Source organism: Mytilus californianus, unplaced genomic scaffold (assembly GCF_021869535.1).
Source record: "Mytilus californianus isolate M0D057914Y unplaced genomic scaffold, xbMytCali1.0.p SCAF_2, whole genome shotgun sequence".
NCBI classification, from domain to species: Eukaryota; Metazoa; Mollusca; class Bivalvia; order Mytilida; family Mytilidae; genus Mytilus; species Mytilus californianus.
Window position 1 is genome coordinate 91,782,298 of NW_026262668.1, and position 25,852 is coordinate 91,808,149.

The 25,852-nt window shown below is 31.7% G+C and overlaps 2 protein-coding genes across 4 annotated transcripts in view; one reads left to right on the top strand and one right to left on the bottom strand.

The window, feature by feature from the left end:
* The window catches only part of LOC127728448 (ankyrin repeat and zinc finger domain-containing protein 1-like), a 51,024-nt gene extending 37,492 nt beyond the window's left edge, over positions 1 to 13,532 (bottom strand). The window contains exons 1-3 of one of the 3 annotated variants that reach the window (XM_052235828.1): positions 13,402 to 13,532; positions 3,033 to 3,244; positions 957 to 1,042 (exon numbers count right to left, since the gene is read on the bottom strand). In XM_052235828.1, the coding sequence (XP_052091788.1) occupies positions 957 to 1,042; positions 3,033 to 3,210 (264 nt within the window). In that variant the 5' untranslated portion in view covers positions 3,211 to 3,244; positions 13,402 to 13,532. Of the gene's footprint in view, positions 1 to 956; positions 1,043 to 3,032; positions 3,245 to 13,114; positions 13,296 to 13,401 lie in introns of those variants that run through there. The other 2 variants (XM_052235827.1, XM_052235829.1) reach the window with 2 other exon arrangements.
* Positions 13,533 to 17,022: 3,490 nt separating this feature from the next.
* LOC127728476 (isopentenyl-diphosphate Delta-isomerase 1-like) lies at positions 17,023 to 25,614 on the top strand. Its single transcript, XM_052235874.1, has 6 exons — positions 17,023 to 17,146; positions 19,053 to 19,228; positions 21,758 to 21,850; positions 22,213 to 22,343; positions 22,865 to 23,057; positions 25,300 to 25,614. The coding sequence occupies exons 1-6, from the start codon at positions 17,076 to 17,078 to the stop codon at positions 25,434 to 25,436; spliced, it is 801 nt and encodes a 266-aa protein (XP_052091834.1). The 5' UTR covers positions 17,023 to 17,075; the 3' UTR covers positions 25,437 to 25,614.
* Positions 25,615 to 25,852: the final 238 nt, after the last annotated feature.

Sequence of the window (25,852 nt, forward strand, 5' to 3'; positions counted from 1 at the left end):
ATTATACATGTAGATACAGTCCACTCTTTGATTTAGTAGCATATAATGTCACTACAAAACCATGTGACAGTTTTAATAATTGTTATCATTTTATATTGAGGTGAATCCTAAATACTTTCAGCTGCAATGTACATATAGGTCTGTATAATGGTATAGTCATCACTAGAAGTAACTCGCATATATGTATAACATTATCTCAGTATCTGAAGTACATTTGAATGATTGAGCACTAACATTTGAAATCAAATGGCTTATGATATAATATTCCTTTAAGGATGTTAGCTACTCTGTTTCAAAATAATAAGCTTTTTAAAAGACTGTTATAAATTGATAGTATATAAATAAAGGAACTAAAAAAGCAGAAAAAAATAAAGGGTCCGTGTGCTTGTTTTCGAGATATTAGCCATTGAAAATTTGGCGGGAAATAATTCTCTCTGGACTTTTCGTACATTTAACATTGGCACCCTTTTTCTTTCAAAAGTTATGAAAAAATAACAAGGATTTTATAGCATTTTCAAATATGGCTTTTTAAACTATATGTAATAAAATTATGAAAAGAAAAGTAGGGGTTAGCGGGGAAATTTTTTAATGGCACTACATAGATAAAACCAGAGGATTCCGAAAATTTGGCAAAAATTCAAAAACAAGAGGAGCGAACATCCTTAAGTAGACATCTAAATGTTATGTACAGTGAATATTTTCAGTGTTAATCAAATTACACAACACATGTACATATATATATATCTAAAAAGCATAAATTACCTATATCATATATATTCATATGTAATTGTCAGGAAGTAATGGACATCTGAACAACAACTTTCAAATATGTACATTGTACATACATAAAAGAGCTCCCAATAAACAAATTTTGTGTACATCAGAAACTATCAGTCCAAAAATACAATGTATATGAAATCTACGTAAAAAACTGATTGTAAAATAAATGTAGTCACCTGTTCTCCTCTTGATTCAAAGTCAACTACACAGTAATTACAGGACATTTTTTCTGATACTGTTGTAAAATCTGGTCGTTGTTGCACTGAAATAAAAAATAGATTTAATATGCAAATAGACTGATGATTGCAATTTCATGGAATAACAGTCCAAAGCAAACAATAAATCTAATAATCATTCTAAAACTAAACTATAACTCTAATTTTTCCTGATTTTTTTTTATTAAATATCTATCACTTTTTATTTCAGGTAGATAAACATTGTAAAAATGAGTATCCAACTGTGTAAATATTGGGGCAAACAAGAGGTATTATGTGCCTTTTTTATTTTACAACCATAGCATTCAAACTGTAAATTTAATATTTTTTTAGAAATTCAATGCTTTAAAATCTATAATCACATTCTTCAAGATAAATATTTATTAAAGAATAAATGGAGAATGTGTCCATGGGACACAGATGATACCCTCGCTTGCATAAAACATTATAAAGGGACATAACTAGAGAACTGCAAAAGTGATGCCACCCAAATTCGAAACTTGATTAGAGTTTTATGGTAATAAGCATTGTGTATAAGTTTCATAACATTTGGTTGAGGCAAACTAAAGTTAGAGAACGAAAACGAAAAAATTCAGCAATTTTTCCGTTTATAAAGGGGATAACTCAGGAATGGTCAAAGTGACATCACCCAAATTCAATCTTGATCTGTGTTTAGTGGTAATAAGCTTTGTGTATCAGTTTCATAACATTTGGTTGAAGCAAACTAAAGTTAGAGAACGGAAACCAATTTCGGGACGTACAGACATAAGAATGGACGTACAGACATATAAGGGTAAACCTTAATGCCCTTCCGCTACGGTGGGGGCATAAATATTAGAATTAAGAGATAACTGCATTGTATTTAAAGCTTTGCAGACGTCCATTGGTAGAATACTGTCGTAAATTGAGTTTACCTGGCGACACGTATTTATCTCTATTCCAATGCAAAATAAATACATAATTCAATTTTAGTCACTATTTCAGTGTAAAATTTTCATTAAACGAAAATTCCCCAAAATGATGTTATCTTCTTTGGCTCCTTAACTAGGTGATGTCATAGGTATGTTTCTGGTGTCAAAAGTAAACAGCAGGCGCTTTCTGGCTTCTTGGCCGCCTCAGAATGTAATAAAATTTGATGAAAATTAGATTTCCAGATGCAAAATGTGAGTTTTTTTGCTTATTATTAGAGAAATTACATGTCAATACATTCTGGTATTCAAAATTTTACGCTTACTGTCATCCAATCAGAACCATTGATACAAAATAATTGCATTAGAATAGGGAATGGAAACAGTGAATGTGTCAAAGAGACAACTACAATGTTTCACTTACTAATGATTAAAATTGAAATAAAGTGATTTCGCCATGTATTCACATTTAAAAAACTTGTTCAATTCAAGGTGAGATAATTATACTGAATGTACAAAATTTTACTCTATTAGTTATAATAGCACTTTTAGAGTAGGGTTCAAAGGGTTAAAAATTTAACTTTTACATAATACACAGTTTACTCATTTTAAAGGGGGCAAATTGTAATTTAACATGGTACATAAAATGAAATCAATTGTGTACAGCACATAACTCTGTCAAGCACAAATTTGTTACTATGGTACTAGTGATATTCATTTTTTCTGTGTCGGATTGTTGTGTCCTTACATGTACTTGTGCTGTTGGGTTACTGTGTCATTGACCATTACCTAATATCTCTTATAGAAAGTCAATGAAAATTGGGTTAAAATTAAACTTCTATGTACAATGTTTACAGAGATTATTTTTAGTTGTGCCATCTCTTTTAGCTCTGAACCTATACATAGGAACAATCCAAAATCTGACTACTAACTAATTGCAGGAAAGGGTACTAAAAAAAACTGGAATCAAAATTTGATAAAGTAAAACTTACAATTTTTTATTTTTGTTGTGGCACCTTTATTCATTTCATTTTAATACTTTAAATATCCTTGTAATGAGAAAAGAATTTTCCTCCTTATTGAAAGAGTTTGTTTTTTAAAACTGAATTACTCATTCTGACATATTTACCTGTTGTCTCCTTTGTCTCTTCAGTTGCTTTGCCTTTTTCTGTAGAAGGATTACATGTAGCTACAGTCAGTCCTGTTAACTTTGCAATTGCTTCTCCAGTGTTGTATAGAAAACACATCGAGTATTGCTGAGTCCTTTTCTTCTGCAGTTTCTTTGGGGAAGTTGTTGTTGAATCCATATTCTTTGCTGTGTTGGACTGATCAAAACCAAATCTGAAAGTGTAATGGCAAATTATATACATGGAAGGAAGGGTAAGTGAAAACTATTACGACAAGCATTCTGAGAGTATTGCATGGCAATACATAGTCCCCTACCGGGTAAAAATTCATTATACTGGAACAAAATGCTAACTTGTTCTATAACTTGTCATGGTGTAAACAAAAAGAAAATATCAAGTCAATATCTTCAAGCATGACTAAAAACAGTGTGGAAAACTGAATATATGAGTGAATTTTTTCAAGTCCAAGGACCATAACTCTGTACAAAATTATCAGACCGAAACAAAAATTTGAACTTGATCTGTAACTTGTCATGATAAAACTATTTACCAATTAGCAATCAATATCTTCAAGCATGATGAAAAAAAGTGTGGAAAACCTATAACACTCTAACATTAGATATGATGTAATACAATGTATATCTATTTTCAAATTACAATCAAATATAATCAATAGTTCCAAATATTTTTTCTTTAATTTGTCACAAACTAATATAGATTTGTAACTTACCTATAAAATATCAACAACTTTTATCTACACAATGTAAGGTAATGAAATATATACCTTAATAAAAATAGATTATTATCTAATTAAAGGATTCCACTTAATAAAAATATATATATATATATATATACATGTAGCATTCAGAAAACTAGTTTATACAAAATAACATATAAACCTGCCACAAAATTCCTCAAACAATTTACCAAAGAATGTCTTTTAAAAAATGAGTTATCTCCCTTTGTACAGATTATATGGTTTAACATAGTACTCTAACATTAGTTATGGAGTTTTTTCATGGACCATAACTCTGGACTAAATCACCAGACCGGAACAAAATTCGAACTTGATCTATTACTTGTTATGATAAAACTATTTACCAAATATCATATCAATATCTTCAAGAACGAAGAAAATAAAATGCTTCGCTGGGCGCAGCTTGATACGACCGCAGAGGTCGAACCCTGAACAGTTGGGGCAAGTATGGACACAACATTCAAGCTTGATACAGCTCTGAATTTGGATTGTGATTAAATATTTGACACAGCATAGGTTTCTGACACAGAAAGAATGTGGTCTAAGAACTTCAATTTTTTTAATTTGCCTATTATGGTCCAATGTCCAAAATCAAAATACATGGTTAGATTCAGCATATCAAAGAACCCCATATATTCAATTTTTGTTGAAATCAAACAAAGTTTAATTTTGGACCCCAACTTGGACCAACTTGAAAACTGGTCCCATAATCAAAAATCTAAACACATGTTTAGATTCAGCATATCAAAGTACCCCAAGAATTCAATTTTTGTTAAAATCAAACTAAGTTTAATTTTGGACCCTTTGGACCTTAATGTAGACCAATTTAAAAAACGGGACCCAAAATTAAAAATCTAAAAACACGGTTAGATTTGGCATATCAAAGAACCCCAATAATTCAATTTTTGATGAAATCAAACAAAGTTTAATTTTGGACCCTTTTGACCTCAATATGAACCAATTTGATAGCGGGCCCACAAATAAAAATCTAAATACATGGTAAGATTCAGCATATCAAAGAACCCCATATATTCAATTTTTGTTGAAATCAAACAAAGTTTAATTTTGGACCCCAATTTGGACCAACTTGAAAACTGGGCCAAAAATCTAAAATCTAAATACATGGTTAGATTCAGCATATCAAAGAACCCCATATATTCAATTTTTGTTGAAATCAAACAAAGTTTAATTTTGGACCCCAACTTGGACCAACTTGAAAACTGGGCCCATAATAAAAAATCTAAACACATGTTTAGATTCAGCATATCAAAGTACCCCAAGAATTCAATTTTTGTTAAAATCAAACTAAGTTTAATTTTAGGACCCTTTGGACCTTAATGTAGACCAATTTAAAAAACGGGACCCAAAATTAAAAATCTAAAAACACGGTTAGATTTGGCATATCAAAGAACCCCAATAATTCAATTTTTGATGAAATCAAACAAAGTTTAATTTTTTGGACCCTTTTGACCTCAATATGAACCAATTTGATAGCGGGCCCACAAATAAAAAATCTAAATACATGGTAAGATTCAGCATATCAAAGAACCCCATATATTCAATTTTTGTTGAAATCAAACAAAGTTTAATTTTGGACCCCAATTTGGACCAACTTGAAAACTGGGCCAAAAATCTAAAATCTAAATACATGTTTAGATTCAGCATATCAAAGAACCCCATATATTAATTTTTTGTTGAAATCAAACAAAGTTTAATTTTGGACCCCAACTTGGAACAACTTGAAAACTGGGCCCATAATCAAAAATCTAAACACATGTTTAAATTCAGCATATCAAAGATCCCCAAAAATTCAATTTTTGTTAAAATCAAACTAAGTTTAATTTTGGACCCTTTGGACCTTAATGTAGACCAATTTAAAAACAGGACCCAAAACTAAAAATCTAAATACACGGTTAGATTTGGCATATCAAAGAACCCCAATAATTCAATTTTTGATGAAATCAAACAAAGTTTTATTTTGGACCCTTTTGACCTCAATATGAACCAATTTGATAGCGGGGTCCACAAATAAAAAATCTAAATACATGGTTAGATTCAGCATATCAAAGAACCCCATATATTCAATTTTTGTTGAAATCAAACAAAGTTTAATTTTGGACCCCAATTTGGACCAACTTGAAAACTGGGCCAAAAATAAAAAATCTAAATACATGTTTAGATTCAGCATATCAAAGAACCCCATATATTCATTTTTTGTTAAAATCAAACAAAGTTTAATTTTGGACCCTTTGGACCTAAATGTAGACCAATTTGAAAACTGGACCCAAAATTAAAAATCTAAATACACGGTTAGATTCGGCATAACAAATAAATAAATGTGGTCAAAGATTTTACAAATCTAATGCGCCATATTGTGCAATTAAAGATTACTTCTTGAAATTTTTCAATATTTGAAATTTGAAAAAAAAATAATATTTGAAGAATAATTCTTTTTAATTTCTGAAATCTGAAATGAGAAAAAATTGACCCCCCACAATTTCTTTTAACCCCCCCCCCCTTTTTTTTCCCCAAAAAATTCTTTCCCTCAAGATATGGTCATAATCTCAATTCAAATTTCCAATGGAGTTTGCAACCATAATTACCCATTTAAATTTACCATAGTGCTAACTTAATCTATTTTATAATAGAATTTAAAATATAGTGTCAAATCTTTCATATGGATTTATTGTAAAAAAAAAAGATGCAACATTTGCAGATATTTTTACTGGTCTTCCTTTATAAATATGCATTTCTTTAAACATAATTTAAAAGCAGTGTAAGGGAAGTAACCAAAACGTTGAATTTGGATTACCTCCCTTACACTGTTTTAAATTATCTTTATTGTTCATTAACCATTACTTTATACATAATTTAAAAGCAGTGTAAGGGAGATAATTTCAATGATGTATTTGATTTATCTCCCTTACACTGCTTTAAATTATGTTTTGTACTAAAGTATTTGTCCATTAACCAGGACAACCTTGTTTTTCCCCCTTTTTTGCCCCTTATTCTTAAACGGTTTGAGCCATAACCCCCCAAAGCAAATCCTAATCATCCCTTTGTGGTATGGAAACTTGTAGTATAATTTCAGAGAGATCCATACACCGTTCCACAGTTATTGTCTGGAAACTAGAAAATGCTTATTTTTGGCCCCTTTTTGGCCCCTAATTCCTTAACTATTGGTACCATAACCCCCAAAATCAATCCCCACCTTCCTTTTGTGGTATTGAACCTTATTGTAAAATTTCACAGAGATCCATTCACTTAAACTCAAGTTAGAGTGCGAAAACTAATGCGTCTTCGGACGACGACGACGACGCCAACGTCATACCAATATACGACCACAAAAATTTTTTGGCGGTCATATAAAAAGTGTGGAAAGCCGAGTTGCCGGACTGACGGATGGACAGACGGGCGAACAGACGGACAGAGTGAAAACCTAAAGTCCCCTTCGACTTCGTCGGTAGGGGACTAAAAATGAAGAATTTATAAATCACAGATATATTATGGTTGTGGTTGTTATCTATTTCTTGCATTAAGAAATATTTCTGAAAAAGTTATATGAAAACTGCATAAATTTGATTGGCTTATCCATCATCATGAGACAATATTACAACATTTCCATTGGGTTCTCGTAAGGTCATTAATGACTTTCAGAGGTTAAGACGATGTACATTTCGTCCATGGCAATGGACATATGTGATTTCTTCAATAATATACGACATACTCAAACTTTTCATCTGAAAATCTTCTTTTTGTCATAATTTATTACATTCTGAAGCGTACAAAAAGTTTTAAAATGTCTTATGTTAAAGTTAGACGCCAGAAAAGGACATATGACATCATACTGGTATGTACCATTAGAGAAATAGGTTTAACAACTTGTTAGAATTGGATATTGCTTGACATCTACTCTCGTTATTTAATTTAAAAAGTAATTATAAACTTGTGGAAGGCTCTTTTATTTTCATATTGAAATTAAATAACTTGAGTTGATATCAAGTGATATCCAATTCTCACTGTTATATGAAACCTATAAATATCATTAAGACAAAAAAAAATGTTTCTGGATACCTATGATGGCATCAATACACTCATTTTGTAATTTACAACTTAAAGTTTGTAAGGGTCTAAAAAAAAAAGATTTTTTTTTTATAAAAATCAATTTATATGTTTCGGAGTATATATATTTTTACTCGACCAGTCTGAATTGGTCTGAATTTTACTCGACATTACTCGACCCAAGTCTTAACCATACTCGACCGTACTGATTTGTACTTGACCCTTATCTTTGCCATTGAAAATAGGCTAAACTATTACTCGATCAGTCTGAAACAGTCTTAACCCATTCTCGACCTGTACTCGACCTATTTTTTCAGTCTAAACCATACTCGACCAAAGGTCTGAACAATACTCGACCAGTCTGAACCATATTTGACCAAATAACCTCTACTTTTTTTTAATTTTAGCTGTTAAAATTAATTTCTTTTTTTCTGACATGATAACAGACACAATAAAATAAAGATATATATAAAAACATATTTTTACATCCTTACATGATTCTCAGATTTATCAAATAGAGATAGTTAAATCAAATCATCTTATATAATAATTTAATTATATTAATTTTAAGTTTAAGAGTTTTGTTAAAAAAAAAGATTCTTTTACCTAAAAACCACACCTTTACTGAGGGTAATAAAACCTTATTAAGGTGCTTCTTTGTTGGCATGTGTTTTTTTTTTTTTTTAAACTTAATTTTCCTAAATTCCTAAAGAAAAACTACATAGGTTTTATGGTTACATACAATAGTTATATAATTATCTTTTTAATGAGTTAACAACAGCCAAAAAATCACTGAAATTGTTTAACCTTATATTAGAAATATATCTATTCTTATTATAATTTGGGATATATAATATATATCAATAAAATGCTCCGCAGGGCGCAGCTTGATACGACCGCAGAGGTCGAACCCTGAACAGTTGGGGGAAGTATGGACACAACATTCAAGCTTGATACAGCTTTGGATTTGGATTGTGATTAAATATTTGACACAGCATAGGTTTCTAACACAGATTGAATGTGGTCTAAGAACTTAAAAATTTTAAATTGGACATACACCTATTATGGTCCAATATCCAAAATCTAAATACATGGTTAGATTCAGCATATCAAAGAACCCCAAGAATTCAATTTTTGATGAAATCAAACAAAGTTTAATTTTGGACCCTTTTGACCTCAATGTGGACAAAGTTGATAACGGGGCCCAAAAATCAAAAATCTAAATACATGGTTAGATTCAGCATATCAAAGAACCCAATATATTCAATTTTTGTTGAAATCAAACAAAGTTTAATTTTGGACCCCGATTTGGACCAACTTGAAAACTGGGCCCATAATCAAAAATCCAAATACATGTTTAGATTCAGCATATCAAAGAACCCTAAGAATTCAATTTATGATAAAATCAAACTAAGTTTAATTTTGGACCCTTTGGACCTTAATGTAGACCAATTTGAAAACGGAACCAAAAATTAAGAATCTTAATACACGGTTAGATTCGGCATATCAAAGAACCCCAATAATTCAATTTTTGATGAAATCAAACAAAGTTTAATTTTGGACCCTTTTGACCTCAATGTGGACAAAGTTGATAACGGGGCCCAAAAATCAAAAATCTAAATACATGGTTAGATTCAGCATATCAAAGAACCCCATATATTCAATTTTTGTTGAAATCAAACAAAGTTTAATTTTGGACCCCGATTTGGACCAACTTGAAAACTGGGCCCATAATCAAAAATCTAAATACATGTTTAGATTCAGCATATCAAAGAACCCTAAGAATTCAATTTTTGTTAAAATCAAACTAAGTTTAATTTTGGACCCTTTGGACCTTAATGTAGACCAATTTGAAAACGGAACCAAAATTTAAGAATCTAAATACACAGTTAGATTCGGCATATCAAAGAACCCCAATAATTCAATTTTTGATGAAATCAAACAAAGTTTAATTTTGGACCCTTTGGACCTCAATGTGGACCAATTTAAAAACGGGGCCCAAAATCCAAAAACTAAATACACGGTTAGATTCAGCATATTAAAGAACCCCATGAAATCAAGAATAAAACCCCATTGAAATTGGTCAAGAAATAAGCAATTTATAGGAAGTATCTTCTTTTGCACAATCCTGTGCTATTAAATATTTCTTGCTATTGCGCAATACTGTACAATTGACAATTTCTTGCTATTGCGCAATATTGTGCTATTGGATATTTCTTGCTATTGCGCAATACTGTGCAATTGAAGATTTCTTGCTATTGCGCAATACTGTGCAATTGAAGATTTCTTGCTATTGTGCAATACTGTGCAATTGAAAATTTCTTGCTATTGCACAATACTTATTATATAATAATTTACACATCCTGTTTGGTGTGTATCTCCTACCATATCATTATTATTTGATTTTAAATATAAATCAGAAATAACCAACTTAAAATGGAAAATTTTAAAAGAAACAAAAAAGGAAAAAAAGAAAAAAAAGGAAAAAAAAATAAATCCCCCCCCCCAAATTTTTTGAACCCCCAAACTCAATCCCAGCCTTCCCTTTGTGGTATGGTACCTTGCAGTACAATTTCAGAGAGATCCATACACTTGAACACAAGTTATTGTCTGGAAACTAGAAAAAAATGTGTTTTTTGGCCCCTTTTTGGCCCCAAATTCCTAAACGTTTAGGGCAATTACCCCCAAACTCAAACCCAGCTTTCCCTTTGTGATATGGAACCTTGTAGTACAATTTCAGAAAGATCCATACACTAACACACAAGTTATTGTCATGAAACTAGAAAAATGCTTGTTTTTTGCCCCTTTTTTGGCCCCTAATTCCTAAAATTTGGAGGCAATTACCCCCAAAATCAATCCCAGCATTCCTTAAGTGATATGGAACCTTGTGGTACAATGTCAGAGAGATCCATACACTAACACACAAGTTATGTCTGGAAGTTACAAAAATGCTTATTTTTGGCCCCTTTTTGGCCCCTAATTCCTTTACTGTTATTACCATAACCCCCAAAATCAATCCCAACCTTCCTTTAGTGGTATTGAACCTTGTGGTAAAATTTCATAAAGATCCATTCACTTAAACTAAAGTTAGAGTGCGAAAACCAATGTGTCTTCGGACGACGCCGGACGACGACGATGACGACGACGACGATGACGACGCCGGACGACGACGACGCCAACGTCATACGACCACAAAAATTTTTTTGCGGTCGTATAAAAAGGGATAAAAAAGTTAAAGAAATAAATAAAAAAAAATTTTTGAATAGTGGTAAAGTATAAAGTAATACCTCCTGCTTGGGGCAAACTCATTAAAAAGATCACACCTGGTCAGAGAGAATTAATTTCTAATTAACATTCAGTAAAAATTGCAACATCCTGTAAAACTTAAATCACAAGGCCTTTTGAATTCACTAGATAAGTAATACACGAGTTTAAGAAAAATAGGGCTTTCTTTTTACCTGTAAAACACACATGTACTGAGGTAATTAAACCTTATTAAAGTTCTTCTTGTATGCCATGTCTTTAATTTTGACAAAAGTTATTTAAATTTAATTGAAATAAATTTTTTCACCAACTTTGGAACACATTTCCTTTTTAACTAGGATTGCTACTGAAGTTCTATTATCATTATTATATTAAATTCTTGGTTTTACAAAACAAAGGTGTGATCTTTTAAATTTATTAAGTTGCTTTATATACTATTCTAAATATATTTTAATAAAAAAAATGTTCACTGCATTATTAACTAAACTCAACTGACACCATAAATCTATACAAGGCTTAAGTAAATGGTGAAAATTGTCCAGTAACCATAAAATATATCTGAAACATTCAAAAAGTTTTGAATAACATTGAAAATATTAGTCACAATTCAGTTTTGAGATTATTGGATCAGCTTGTTTTATTTTTATTTTAAAGGTGATATATATATATATATATGTAAGTGTTGATGAATATGGTGTTGAATTTATATTATGTTTATTGTGAAATTTTGGTTTCAATGCCATATTGAATACATTTTAAATTTCAAATTGTTGTTCAAATTTCTAGCCAGGGGAAATAGCTGTTAAAAACAGTTCCTAAATTGATGAAATACAATAGATAGATACAAAAAATATGTCTAGGTTGGTTAAGACTTGGTCAAGTATGGTTCAGACTAGGTCGAGTATGGTTCAGACTAGGTCGAGTATGGTTCAGACTATGTCCAGTATGGTCCAGACTAGGTCGAGCATTGTTCAGACTAGGTCGAGCATGGCTCAGACGCAAATAAAATGGTTAAGTACTGGTCGAGTGTGGTCGAGTACAAGTTCAGACTGTTAAGTATGGTTCAGACTACAGTCGAGTATAATCAAGTAAATTTCTGACCAATTCAGACTGGTCGAGTAAAAATCAGTACAGTCGTGTGCAAATATAGGCCATTTCAGACTTTCAATGGTTTGTAGTGTTCTGCTCTTTGGTTGGGTTGTTGTCTCTTTGTTACAATCCCCATTTCCATTCTCAATTTTATTTTGAGTTTTTTTTTCCAAAGTCCTAATTTGGCTGTTTTAAACTCCATTTTTAGGTCCATATATAGAATACAAGAAGTCAGTCAACTCAAGCCACTGCAAAGCCTTACCAATATAAACTTATACCATTAAAATAGTGAACAATATACAATTTGTTTATGAATTTCTAGGCAAAATCTACAGGTATGTAAAAATATATTAAATTTTTAAAAGATTTTCTTGAATTTCTTAACTAGTACTTATATCATAGACTTAGTTAACCGATTCGTGTTTTATCTTTACATTTCTTTCTATTATTTTATCTTTACATTTCTTTCTATTATCATGCCAATAAAAATAATTAAACTTTTTTTAAATATGTGATTTATTGTCCTATTGAATTTTATATATGTTGATGCAATTGTGGACAATAATGCATCACAACCAAACTTACTTTTTGTTTCTTTATAATGAATACTTGTCAAGATACAATTAGACACAACACAATAAATCATCAAAACAAACTTACTCTTTGTTTTCTTTAACAAATTGGCCAAAGAACAATCATGACTTTCAAATAATCTTATTTATAAAGACATGTCTTTTATGAGTTAATCAGTTAAATAAGAATTTGAGTTCAACATTTTACTCCTTTTTTAGTGCAATTAAATAAGTTGGTACAAGTTTACTATAATTTTGAGACTACTATAACACATGATAGTTAGTAGCCTCAGTGCAGTGTAAATTGTTCATTTGTAGTTAATTGTTTTTCATGCTGTACCTTGTCCTTGATAATGATATTGTCTTCATGGTCCCTTTTTGATATGGTTTAACTATTGTCTTTTGGTCAGTTTACTATCTTACTTTATCTTTTATACTGTTTGGTGTATTTCATCAACATAACAGATCATAACAATAAGGAAAGATTTTCAAGTGATTGTGCAATATGTCCTATTACCATTAGAAGCTTATTTCTACTTTGTGCAAATTATTTCGACGATACAATAAAAATAACTATGTTCTTAATTAAACTTCAATAATTTGTATATCTTAATTAGAAAGATGTACCTTATGTACGTTGATTATTCTAAAATTTGCATAAAATATGTTGTTTTTTTTTTGTATGGGCGCTGACATATTTGTCGTAAATGTTTGTATGGAGCAAAATCATTTATTTTTCCTCATCCGTATTTTCACTGCAATCAAAATATAGTGTTATAATATTATTTTCTATATTCGGATTTTCGTATTTGAATTACACGATTTTGGTCAAATGGAATGTCATGTCCGTAGTTTGCTGCAATGTTTGGTGTTTACGACTTTAGTACGGTAGTGTCACCTATATTCGTGGATACAAGACTATTCAAACGGAATGCGGTAAAACTAATAAATAGCCATTTGTTTTTTATGTCCATAATGTTACCTTAGAACTTCATTAAAATAATACAAGTTAGTTTGATTCTTTCCGTTTCATAGTTTCTTTGATATGACCTACATTTCTAGTGTAAACAAATCGGCATTGGATGCCAAGTACGTCACCTATTTTCGTGGGAAAAGTTCGTTCTAAAAATAACACAAGAAGAACAGAGTATGGAAGCCCAGTGGTGAGCATAAAATTGTAATTTTATACAATAATATTTTTGTACATGTTCAGTTCAGTAAAAATAAAAACATTGTTTTTAAAGACCAAGTATTTAATTTTAATTTTTTTGAGACTGAAAACCTTACAAAAATAAAAAATGGAAACACCAAAAAAATTAAAAAAAATTTTTTTAACGTTTAAAAAATTATTAAAATTATAAGTAACAAAATAAAATCAAAAGTTGCTAATAACAATTATTTTTACTTACCATTAATTAAAAAAAATGTGCTTTAAGATACAGTTCAGTCAATTTTTTCCTTTGGAATCATGATTTAATTTCTTTCCACAGAAGATAAAGTTCATATTTATAAAATCAAGCAAATGTTCACAACTCAAAAGTGTTCCAACTGTTAATAAAGAACTGGCAACAGTAAATGTCTTTAAATATAAATAACTGGAAACGGTCAAACAATTATCAAATGTATATCGTTATCATTATTCTTCAGTTTCTTTCTGTTTGCAGGGTAAGCCATGGCATGGGCAGTAAAATTTATCTGACCTGCGTAGGACGGAGACATCACAGCAAAATTTAAGATGAGTCCAATGATCACATTGTAGAAATTCACATTTGGCCCATTGTGTGAATACAATGGAGATGCAATCCTGTAACTCCTTTGGCTGCCACATGTTACAAACACAACACAATGTGTTATCATCATCTTGATCATCTTCATCTGTAATTGAACCGTCAGAAACAACTATTTTGTGTAGTCCTGATGGACCTGGCTGTTGTGAATCTTGTTGATTCTTCTTTAATTTCTTGTTTGTGGTTGTTGAACTGGAAGAAGATGATGAACCATTTTGTTTACGTTTAGTTGTTGTTTTCTTAGCATTTTGGTTAATGTTATGTTTTGTTGATTTATTGTTTGTTTTAGACTTGGTCCTTGACTTTGACTGTGCAATGTACTCCTTTATTTCTTGACGTGTCTCTGGTTCTGTAATTGCCTTTCCTGCTACTATCTTGTAGATGGAACGTCTTTCTTGTTTTGGTAGATTTTTCTTGGACAAATTTGTTGATTTTGCAGTGAAGAAAGTTATATTTTCATCTGGTTTTTCGTCAGTAATTTTTTCAGCTACATGAATCTGAATGTTTTCATTTTCCTGGTTTGATAATATAGGTTCTGTGTCTGCATTGATCTCTGAATCAGACATTAAATTAACTGGTTCTGTTGTTTCATTTTCAATGGCAGGGACATCATCAACTTTGGTATTTTCCTCTGATTGGCTCTGTCTATGAATAGCATCAGAAATAGAAAACAAGGACTGATCTATAGCATCTCTATCTAACGGGTAAATACCAGATTTACGGAAAGCAGACTGCAAATTTGAAGGAGAAAGAGCAGAATTGTAGGATTTGCAGGCAATAGAGCACAAGTTGTATTTGTTAATTACTGCTGAATGGGTACGTTGGAATTTATGACATTCTGAACTGTAGATTCTTGCGAAAGGCCCAAAACAACCAACATCCATGGGCTGAAGAACATGGCTGGTGTGAGGAGGCAAAACATACAAGATAATTTTTTTCTCTACTGCCCAATCAATGATATCTGGTGTTATGTGAGTCCTGTGACCATCATACAGAAGAAGAATATGTTTGTCCTGCATACCAGTGACGTATTTAATGAAATGATTTTCCAGGTAGGACTGAAATATCTCTGAATTGGACCATCCAGTTTCACTGACAGACCCATCAGCACCAGGTGTGGCCCCTTCTAACAACTCCTGTCTCATACGTTTACCAGCGAAAATAAAATATGGTGGAATTTGATGTCCTAAGGCATTACCACATCCCATTACAGTTGTTGTTTGACCTTTTTCTGAAGACAAGGTAGAGGGTACATACTCTGCAGAGGCCACAACATTTGGTGGTTTATAGTTTGGTTGTAAACCCTTCTCATCAACATTATATATACTCTGTGGCTTGTCTTTTAGCTGATATTTTTCCATTATACGGTTAAGTTCATCAAAGTACCTGTAAATTGATGCCCTTGAGGTTGCCTTTGCTCTAAGTTCTGAGATGGTTTTAGGTCTCCATACCTTTAGTTCAGGCCATCTACCCATGAAGCTGTAAAACCATCTCAATGACAGCTGCTTGTCGTCTTTTGTCTTTATACCCATGTGAACAGCATACTCAGATCCAAGATCCACCACTTCACCTCTGGTGTATGCATATCCTACTGCACCCATTTCTTTTATGTGCTGAACCAATCTTGCCTCCTGTTCACAGTCGAACACTGGTGGTGGTCCAGACTTAACGTTGTCTATAGAGATGTGGCCCAATACACGGTCTCTTAGTGTCTGTTCAGGAAGACAATACTTTCTTGCAGCCTTGGCAACACTAAGCTTCTTGTCAATAACATCCAGATAAGCATTAGTCAGTTTTGTTGGTGAATACGACTTGTATTTCTGCCTTTTAAGTTGAACCTGTAAAATATTAAAAAAATAACACTAATAATTTTGTGATACACAAAACTTTTAACAAAACAAATAAATACACAATAAAATAAAATCGTGTATACAAATCCTCTATACTACCCAGTAATCAACGTAAGTTGAACTTAATTTACAAGAACTGTGCTCAATAACTCTTTTGAAGTTCATTTGATAAACCAAAATTCATCTTTTATCGCTAAAATACATCAAAAACATATAAGATTATGACACTGATTGCGTTCCATAGATTTTTTTTGCTGACAGGGAATCTCCTTGTTCGTCACGTGATATTGTTCATTGGAAAGTAGAGTAACCAGACGACACTTGGATTTTGGATAATAACTTTGGAATAAAGGTATCGAGGTCGATGGAAATTAGTCAAATTAGGAAATAAGTAAAATCAGCCATTTTGCTAATTAAATGAATAAGTAATAAGTCTTACCTTGCTTGAAACGACTAGATTCATTTTGTATGTTGACGTTGTAGGGATATCCTATAGCAATCAAAACATGCGAATGATGACGTCATAACAATAACACGCATGCGAAATATTTGGGATTTCCGGAAGTCCACGAACTTATGTATCCACGAAATTATGTGACTAGACTGTACTTCCGGTAATTTAAAGTGAAAGTAGAAAGTAGGGTGGAAACGGAAAGTAAGACGAATGGCAAAAGTTAATTTACTCAAACGTTTTGCCTTGTCTAAAACAAGGAGTTTACAACATGTTTTAAGAAGGTATGGATTTTTGTAATCATGCAATAATATCAAGTGTTGTCTCCCAGAAATAATGGATAGTACATGTCAGATATTTGTTTATTATTTAAGGTTCATGTGGCTAAAATGGCTGAAATTTCACCTCAAAATTTACTCTGAGTACAGACAAACCTGTGTATCTGGAAAGTTTTAAGGCATATAGATAAATATAATTCAAATCTATTTAATGTTTTAGAAATTTAAAAACTTAACAGGATTTTGCAGTGCACTTTTTTTCATTCCTCCAGAAGGTGCCAAAATAAAGTTGGGAAAGAGGTTTGAGAACTTCCCCACAGGTAATAATTGAAGTGAACTGTATTGATTGACATGGACAATAGATGGACAATAGATACCTGACAATAATTGGTGATTTAAACTGTGTACCTGAGTGGACCATATCAAGTGAAACTCAACTGTTTGTTAATTTTATCATCTTCTGCAGGGATGAAAAAAAAAGCACTGCAAAATCCTGTTTAGTTTTTAATTTTCTAAAATATAAAATATATTTGAATTTTATTTATCTAGGGCATGTTATGCCTTAAATCTTTTCCAGATACACAGGTTTGTCTGTACTCAGAGTAAATTTTGAGGTGAAAATGCAGCCATTTTAGCCAAAGGGTCCACATGAACCTTAATGCGAAATCAAGGATTTATATAGTAAGAAGGCTTCTTACTATATAAATCCTTGGTGAAATTCACAACAGTCTTTGATGTATAAGAAGATAAATTATTCGACTGTCTTCTGGAAGAGGAAGAAGACAAAAAGATATTTGATAGCAGTCTTTGATATATAAAATGTTAAAATATTCAAAACACTAAGGTTTTTCTACCCCAGGCATAGATTGCCATTGCCTTATTTGTACAACTTTTTTTCAAATTTTTGGATCTTAATACTCTTTAACTTTTTATTGGTTTGGCCTTCCAACTGTTTTGTATCAAGTGCCATTGATGAGTCTTATGTAGATGAAACACATGTCTGGGTTTTCATATCATAAGCCTGGTATCGTTGATGATTTTTTACAAACACTGGATTGATGCAACTGCTGGTGGACATTTTGTCCCTGAGGGTTATGTTGAGAAAACTGTGGGATCTGCTAGGTCTTGAATTACCTTTGTATCATCGGTGAATAGCTGTTGTTTGTTATGTTAGAGTCAGATATAAATTAGAAATCGTCCCCACATTTATGGTGCCGTGACCAGGATACAAAGGTTATTTGAGACGTAACTGATCACGCGGTCTTCTCAACATGTATCACCAGCCCAGTAGTCACCATTTTTTTTATAACATGAAAAATCTTTGGTAATTTCATTTCCTGTATATTTACTACTAATGAAATGTAGAATTATTGGAAACTCTAAGGTATTTCTACCCCTAGGCATAGAGTGCCTTAGCTGTTTTTGCTATCAATTTTGTACTGATTTGGCCTTCAAACTGTGTTGATTCAAGAGCCACCGATGAGTCTAATGTAGAAAAAAACATGCATCTATTGTACCAAATCATTTGCCTGGTATCTTTGACAAATTTTTTATAATACTGGGTTGATGCCACTGCTGCTTGTGAGTCTAATGAAATTATTTAATTTGCTTAGATTTATCATTACCCCAAAATTCTTCAGAAAATTTGTTGTTACCAAAAATGTGTTAACTAATCCCCTTCATACCTTGGCATGTATTACACACACAACAGATATTTGTTGCTGTTGCATTGGTAATCTTTACCCTAACTCTTAAAACAAATTGGAAGAAGCAAAGATGAAAAAGTTATATTAATTTTTTTTTTAATTGATTACAATTAAATTTTTGTTAATTCAAATAAGAACACAGAAAACAACTTCCAGTATTACTCTTTTGTACCAGAAGATATGTAACCACACTGTTTTCTTTTAAGAAATGTAATGACCAGTAGCCAGATACCACTGGGTGTATCAGACGGGATCCTAAAAAACTGTGATGTAACTCAAGTCCAGCTAATGAAAGAAGAATGCATCCTAATAGATGAAAATGACAAAAAGATAGGTTCTGGATCAAAGAAACATTGTCATCTACTAGAAAATATCAACAAAGGTATGATGAAATACAGAACAGTTAACAATGTACATTTTAAATACATACAGATAAAAAATGAATTATGTTTTTATTTTTTGATATTCTTATTACCTTTTCCTGAAAGTGATTTTTCTAGTCATCTTTTCATTACTAATAGTAATTCTGAAGAACCTTGGTAATAAACAACCGGGTTACAATATTCCTAATGCAACAACACCAAACAGGATGTCTTGTCATCCATCACAACATTATACAAATTGCTGTCATTTATGGAACCTATTGACTACAGAAAAGTAACCAAAATAAAAATAAAATAGGGAGATGTGGTATGATTGCCAATGAGACCCTAATTTCCAACAGAGTCAAAATGTTGTGGAATTAAGCAACTGTAGGTCATTATAACTGTAAGACTTCTTGCCACGGTCTCACTCTGTATCCAGGAGTAGAATTAACCTGCTTTCATTAATATAAAGGCGGATTTCCTTGCAAATGCTTTCAAATTTCATTAGCAACAGGATTCAGTGACAGTAGTTTGTGTAATATGAATTTAGGACACCTGTGATTATACTCAAAACAACATGTTAAATTTAGATTTGTTCATATTGTAATTGTTCTCTGCTTCATCATATGCATTTAACTAGTGCTTTCACTGATTTTCCTAGGATTATCTTAGCAAACTAGAACTTAGTTATATATCAGGTAATTTTGACAATATTTAAATTTGTTTTAACTTACTGGTATTTATGGGAATTCTTCTTTTATTGATTTGATTTCATTTTGGAAAAAAGGAGTTTTTATAGGACCACAAAAAATTTTTTTTTGCATCTTATAATGCTATGATGTTGTTGTCGGCGTTAGCTTCGTCCGAAGACACATTTGGTTTCCGGACAATAACTTTAGTTTAAGTGAATGGATCTTTAAGAAATTTTACCAGAAGGTTCAATACCACAAAAGAAAGGTTGGGATTGATTTCGGGGGTTATGGTACCAACAGTTTAGGAATTAAGGGCCAAAAACAAGCATTTTTGTAGTTTCCAGACAATAACTTGTTTGTAAGTGTATGGATCTCTCTGAAATTGTACCACAAGGTTCCATATCACAAAGGGAATGCTGGGATTGAGTTTCGGGGTAATTGCTCCAAACATTCAGGAATTATGAGCAAAAAAGGGGCCAAAAACAAGCTTTTTTGTAGTTTCCAGACAATAACGTGTTTAAGTGTATGGATCTCTCTAAAATTGTACTACATGGTTCCATACAACAAAGGGAAGGCTGAAGGCTGGGATTGAATTTGGGGGTAATTACTCCAGGGGGGGGGAGGGGTTAAAAAAGATTGGGGGAATTTTTTTTTTCAATTTTTTTTAAGGCTTTTTTTTTTTTTTTCAATTTTTGAAATTTCAAATAATTGCACAGTATTGCTCAATAGAAAGAAATCTTCAATTGCACAGTACTGCGCAATAGCACAGTACTGCGCAATAGCACAGTACTGCGCAATAGCACAGTACTGCGCAATAGCACAGTATTGTACAATACCACAGTATTGGGCAATAGCAAGAAATCTTCAGTTGCACAGTATTGCGCAATAGCAAGAAATCTTCAATTGCACAGAATGGCGCATTAGCAAGAAATCTTCAATTGCACAGTATTGCGCATTAGCAAGAAATCTTCAATTGCACAGTATTGGGCAATAGCAAGAAATCTTCAATTGCACAGTATTGCGCATTACCAAGAAATCTTCAATAGCACAGTATTGCACAATAGCACAGTATTACACAATAGCACAGTATTGCACAATAGCACAGTATTGTGCAATAGCAAGAAATCTTCAATTGCACAGTATTGCACAATAGCAAGAAATCTTCAATTACACAGTATTGCGCAATAGCACAGTATTGTACAATACCACAGTACTGGGCAATATCAAGAAATCTTCAATTGAAAATAAATACAAATCTTTTAACCAATTTCAATGGGATTAATTTAAAGTCTTTCATTTTTGGGGGTTCTAACCTTTTATTACTTTTTTGGATATTGGGCCCCATTTTTAAATTGGTCTACATTAAGGTCAAAAGGGTCCAAAATTAAACTTTGTTTGATTTCATCAAAAACTGAATCATTGCAGCTGTATGATATGCTGAATCTTATTGTGCATTTAGATTTTTATTTTGGGCCCTGTTTTCAAATTAGTCCATATTAAGGTTTGAAGGGTCCAAAATTAAACTTTGTTTGATTTCAACTAAAATTAAATTTTTGTTTTTTTTGATATGCTGAATCTAACCATGTTGTTAGAATTTGAACATCAGACCATTCTAGGTAAATTAAATGTCCCACTTCAAAATTTTAAGATCTTTGACCACATTTATTTTGTGTCAGAAACCTATATTATGTTAAAAATTTGATCACAATCCAAATTCAGACAGTATCAAGCTTGAATATTGTGTCCAAACTTGCCCCAACTGTTCAGGGTTCGACCTCTGTGGTCATATCAGGCTGCGCCCAGCGAAGCATTTTATTTTAATTATAGTTGAATATTTCAGTTTTACATTTACAGGTTTGCTTCACAGAGCCTTCAGTGTGTTTTTGTTTAATCAACAGGGACAGCTTTTATTACAACAAAGATCTGATGCCAAAATTACTTTTCCTGGTAAATGTTGTTTAAATTTTGAATAATATTAATACATTGTGTATTTAAACATTTGAGCAAGAGTTATTGAGACTTAAGATAATTATAACTTTGGTGGATGAAATAACATTCCTTCCAAAAGGTATAGATTTAGATAAATGGATGGTTGGTTGAATACATTAGTAGTCATTTTATAGTTATGATACGTATTGTTGCAAACTAAATTATGATTAGAAACTTACTATATTCCACCTATACTTACATATACATGATTGATTTGTTTATATGTGCATCTGTACATTATTTAATAACCTGTAGGTAGCTTGTCATCTTTATGTCATATCTGATCACCTACATTCCATCTTAATTGATTTCAATTGTAGATAATTTTACAAACACTTGCTGCAGCCATCCACTGTATACAGGCCCTGAACTAGAGGAAGGAAATGCAATAGGTGTGAGGAGAGCAGCTCAGAGGAAATTAAATCATGAATTAGGAATCTCACCAGAACAGGTACCCTTTTCTCAAATGATCAAACATTTAATTCAACACGCTTAGCTCCACATTAAAACAAATGTTGTGTGATTGTAATTTTGATACTTTAAACTCTAACAACTGTATCTTAAAATTTGTGTCTAAGCTGAGTTTCTATTTATCTATGGGTCAGACATATTTTGTTAACATTATTCATCCAGAATTTATATACCACAAGATTCTGAACTTGTTATACCGGTAAGTTACACAACACACTTCTGATGAAGGAGAGCACTTATCTTCAGGGTGGGAAGTCAAAAGTCCATATGAAAACATTGTCAGCTGAAATATAGTTAATCTGCATAATCAAACTATACAGATAATTTCCATGGTGAAAAGATCCCCATATGATTATTTAATGCCAGTAGTATTATTATTCAGAGTTATGAGGGCATACTCTGACTGTAACATCCTTGTTACTCAACATTCAACACTTTACTGAGACATAAATTTTCAATGTTATAAAAGTATTACATTAAACATTTAATTTTGTTTTCCAGGTTTCTGTAGATGACTTTAAATATTTGACCAGGATCCAGTACATGGCTGGTAACCAACCAGAAGATGGTATCTGGGGAGAAAGTGAAATAGACTATATATTATTTATTCAAAAGGATGTAGATGTCAAGATAAATACAAATGAAGTAAAAAGTTACAGATATGTTAGTCAGGATCAGCTTAGAGATTTTTTAGGTAATATATGAGATATATCTTAGTCAGGATCAGCTTAGAGATGTTTTAGGTAATATATGAGATATATTTTAGTCAGGATTAGCTAAGGCATCTTTTAAATAATATATAAGATATCTGATTAAAATGAAAATGTCTGCTATTGCTAGTGATACCGTATAATGCCTTAGATATTTTGTTCAGAAGGAATTCAAAACTTGCATTAGATTATCTGTATTATAACCCCACTCTTAGGGAAGGGCTATATTGCAATCATCTTGTCAATCCACTCATCCTTCACTCTGTCAGTCCTTCTGTCTGTCTGTCTGTCTGTCTGTCTGTCTGTCTGTCCAACAAATATTTAGGTCAAAATCTTTCTTTGAACTATTAACAAAATTATTTCATATTTTTACAGTACATGTAGCTTAGCATTGATGAATTGTAACCATTGAGAACTTTTTTGATTTCTCATACACCTACATCCCCTGTAACTAAACTTTTCAATCTTGAATGAAAATAAATTTTTCTGTCACACCTTTCTCAGGAACAGCTGGACAAAATGACTTTATATTTGGTAAGTGACTTGACAATGATGATTTGTAACATGTGAGTGCTATTGGGATCTGTCAGACATTAATTTCTATTAGCCAATACTTTGAATTTTTTAATGATTATGAATATGTTGAATGAAAACAGATATGTTTGTCACACTATTCCCAGGAGCTATTGAATAGAGAATGAATTCATATTTGGTTATCAGTTTGATAATGATTACAACTTTATAACATCATGTGAGTGCTTCTTGGATCTGTAAGATACCTAATTTCTGCTAACACAACCATACTTTGATTTATAAGTTGGATATGCTTAGGGCATGGGTTTTGCTCATTGTTGAAGGCCACACACTGGCACAAAGTGACCTATAGTTGCTAAAATCTGCTTCATTTGGTTTCTGTCAGATATTATTTACATAAGCACGATAAAGCATACTATTTCTTTAGAAATATTATTTATTTTTTCTTTCTGGTCCTGTTTTTGGTAAACTATTCATGTCTCACCCATGCTCCTTGACGTGTACAGTATCTTTTCCTACAATTTCTTAACATTTTTGAATCCTATTTGAATATTAATTGGATAAACCATTGTTAGCAAACAATAAAATACCAGCAAGAATGCGAGACTTGAAAATCTCAGACACCTTAGGGTAGGTTTCGTATTTCTGACTCAAACAAACCATGTCAAAGAGTCAATGTTTGAACCGTAGGTGACTCAGATGTTCTGACATTCTTTCTGGTGTTTTGTTCTTTGTTTCCCCATTTAAAATCAAAATTAATTAAAGAATGTTCAGAAATTACAGAAAAAGATTGCAGAATCATTTTGCCCAGTGTTGGATTCTTAATACATAATACATGTATCTTCCATTATGAATAACTTTGGTTAAGTTATATATTCATTTAATCATTTTCTATTTGAATTAACTTTCCTGCATCTTATGGCAAATTGCTGGAGCCCAATCTGTATGGTCCACTTTTTAGAAATGAATTTTCCTTCTACTTGGCAAAAGTTTTGATTCTTAATGCTAAATGAAGTAATAGACTTTGCCTTCTGATGTGTTTAAGATTGTATTAGAAGAAAAAAAGCAATAATTATCAAATAGTAAACATATCTTGTTTCACAAATCCAAAAGAGTAGAAAAAATACATGTATCCATCATTACCTTTTATACATAGGTATGACCATATTTTATTGTATTGCTTCTGCACATTTAGTGAAATGAATTTATATTAGATTATCGATGATTTAAATTCAGAGGATAATTGTTGACTTTGTATGGTAGGTGCATGGTCTTCAAAAGATGTAAAAAAAAGTACATCTCTTAAGATCTGATGTGTAAGTTGCATGCATATTTTAATACACAATCATTGGCAGGTAAAAGATGAATAGAATTTTAAATTGTATAGGTATCAACAGCTTGCAACAGATTGAAATAATTGTAATTAAAGCTCTTAAACCACATTAAACACTGTGTATGTAACAAAAATGAGCTAATCAAAAGATTTTGTGACAGCAAAGATAACACTACTCCAGTGATACTTTCTCTTTTAAATGTAAGGATCAGCTCTGGTGTATTTGTAAGAACCCCGTTTGTCTTTACATGATAGGGGCATAAGATACAGTCTGGTAAAAATCTATTAGTTATCTAACCAGCTTCTTCCTGCAAAGCTTTATTTCATGTAATTAATAAGAACTTTATATTTTATTTTAGCAACATCAGACAGTAAAGGACATTTGATAACTCCGTGGTTCAGACTTATCACAGATAGATTTCTATATAAATGGTGGAGTAAACTGGACCATTTAGAATCAGAGATGGACCATAAAACTATTTATAAATTGTCATAGATTGTGCAGTTATATCAAAAGAAAATGTGCAATTTTAATTTATCAAATAACAATGCTATAAAAAATATTTCTTAAACATGCTTGCTGATTTTATTTGAGAGGTAAATCACTTTTACATAAAAAGCTGATTGAGCCATTTGCATTGCTTCAAGTCAGAACATTAAATAATTACCCGTAATGTATTTCTTTTTCGTCTTAAGGACGTATGCCCTTTATGAACCACAGTCTGATATGATTGATGTTGTAAACATCTAAAAATGTGTCCTTTTTTATATGACCGCAAAAAATTTTTGCATTCGTATATTGGTATGACGTTGGCGTTGATGTTGTCCGAAGACACATTGGTTTTCGCACAATAACTTTAGTTTAAGTGAATGGATCTCTATGAAATTTTACCATAAGGTTCAATACCACAA

Coding starts and splice junctions, on each gene's coding strand:
- LOC127728476 (XM_052235874.1), top strand. CDS start 17,076: ATGGCAAAAGTTAATTTACTCAAACGTTTTGCCTTGTCTAAAACAAGG. Junction 19,229..21,757: donor ACTAGAAAATATCAACAAAG/GTATGATGAAAT, acceptor TTACATTTACAG/GTTTGCTTCACAGAGCCTTC. Junction 23,058..25,299: donor TCAGCTTAGAGATTTTTTAG/GTAATATATGAG, acceptor ATTTTATTTTAG/CAACATCAGACAGTAAAGGA.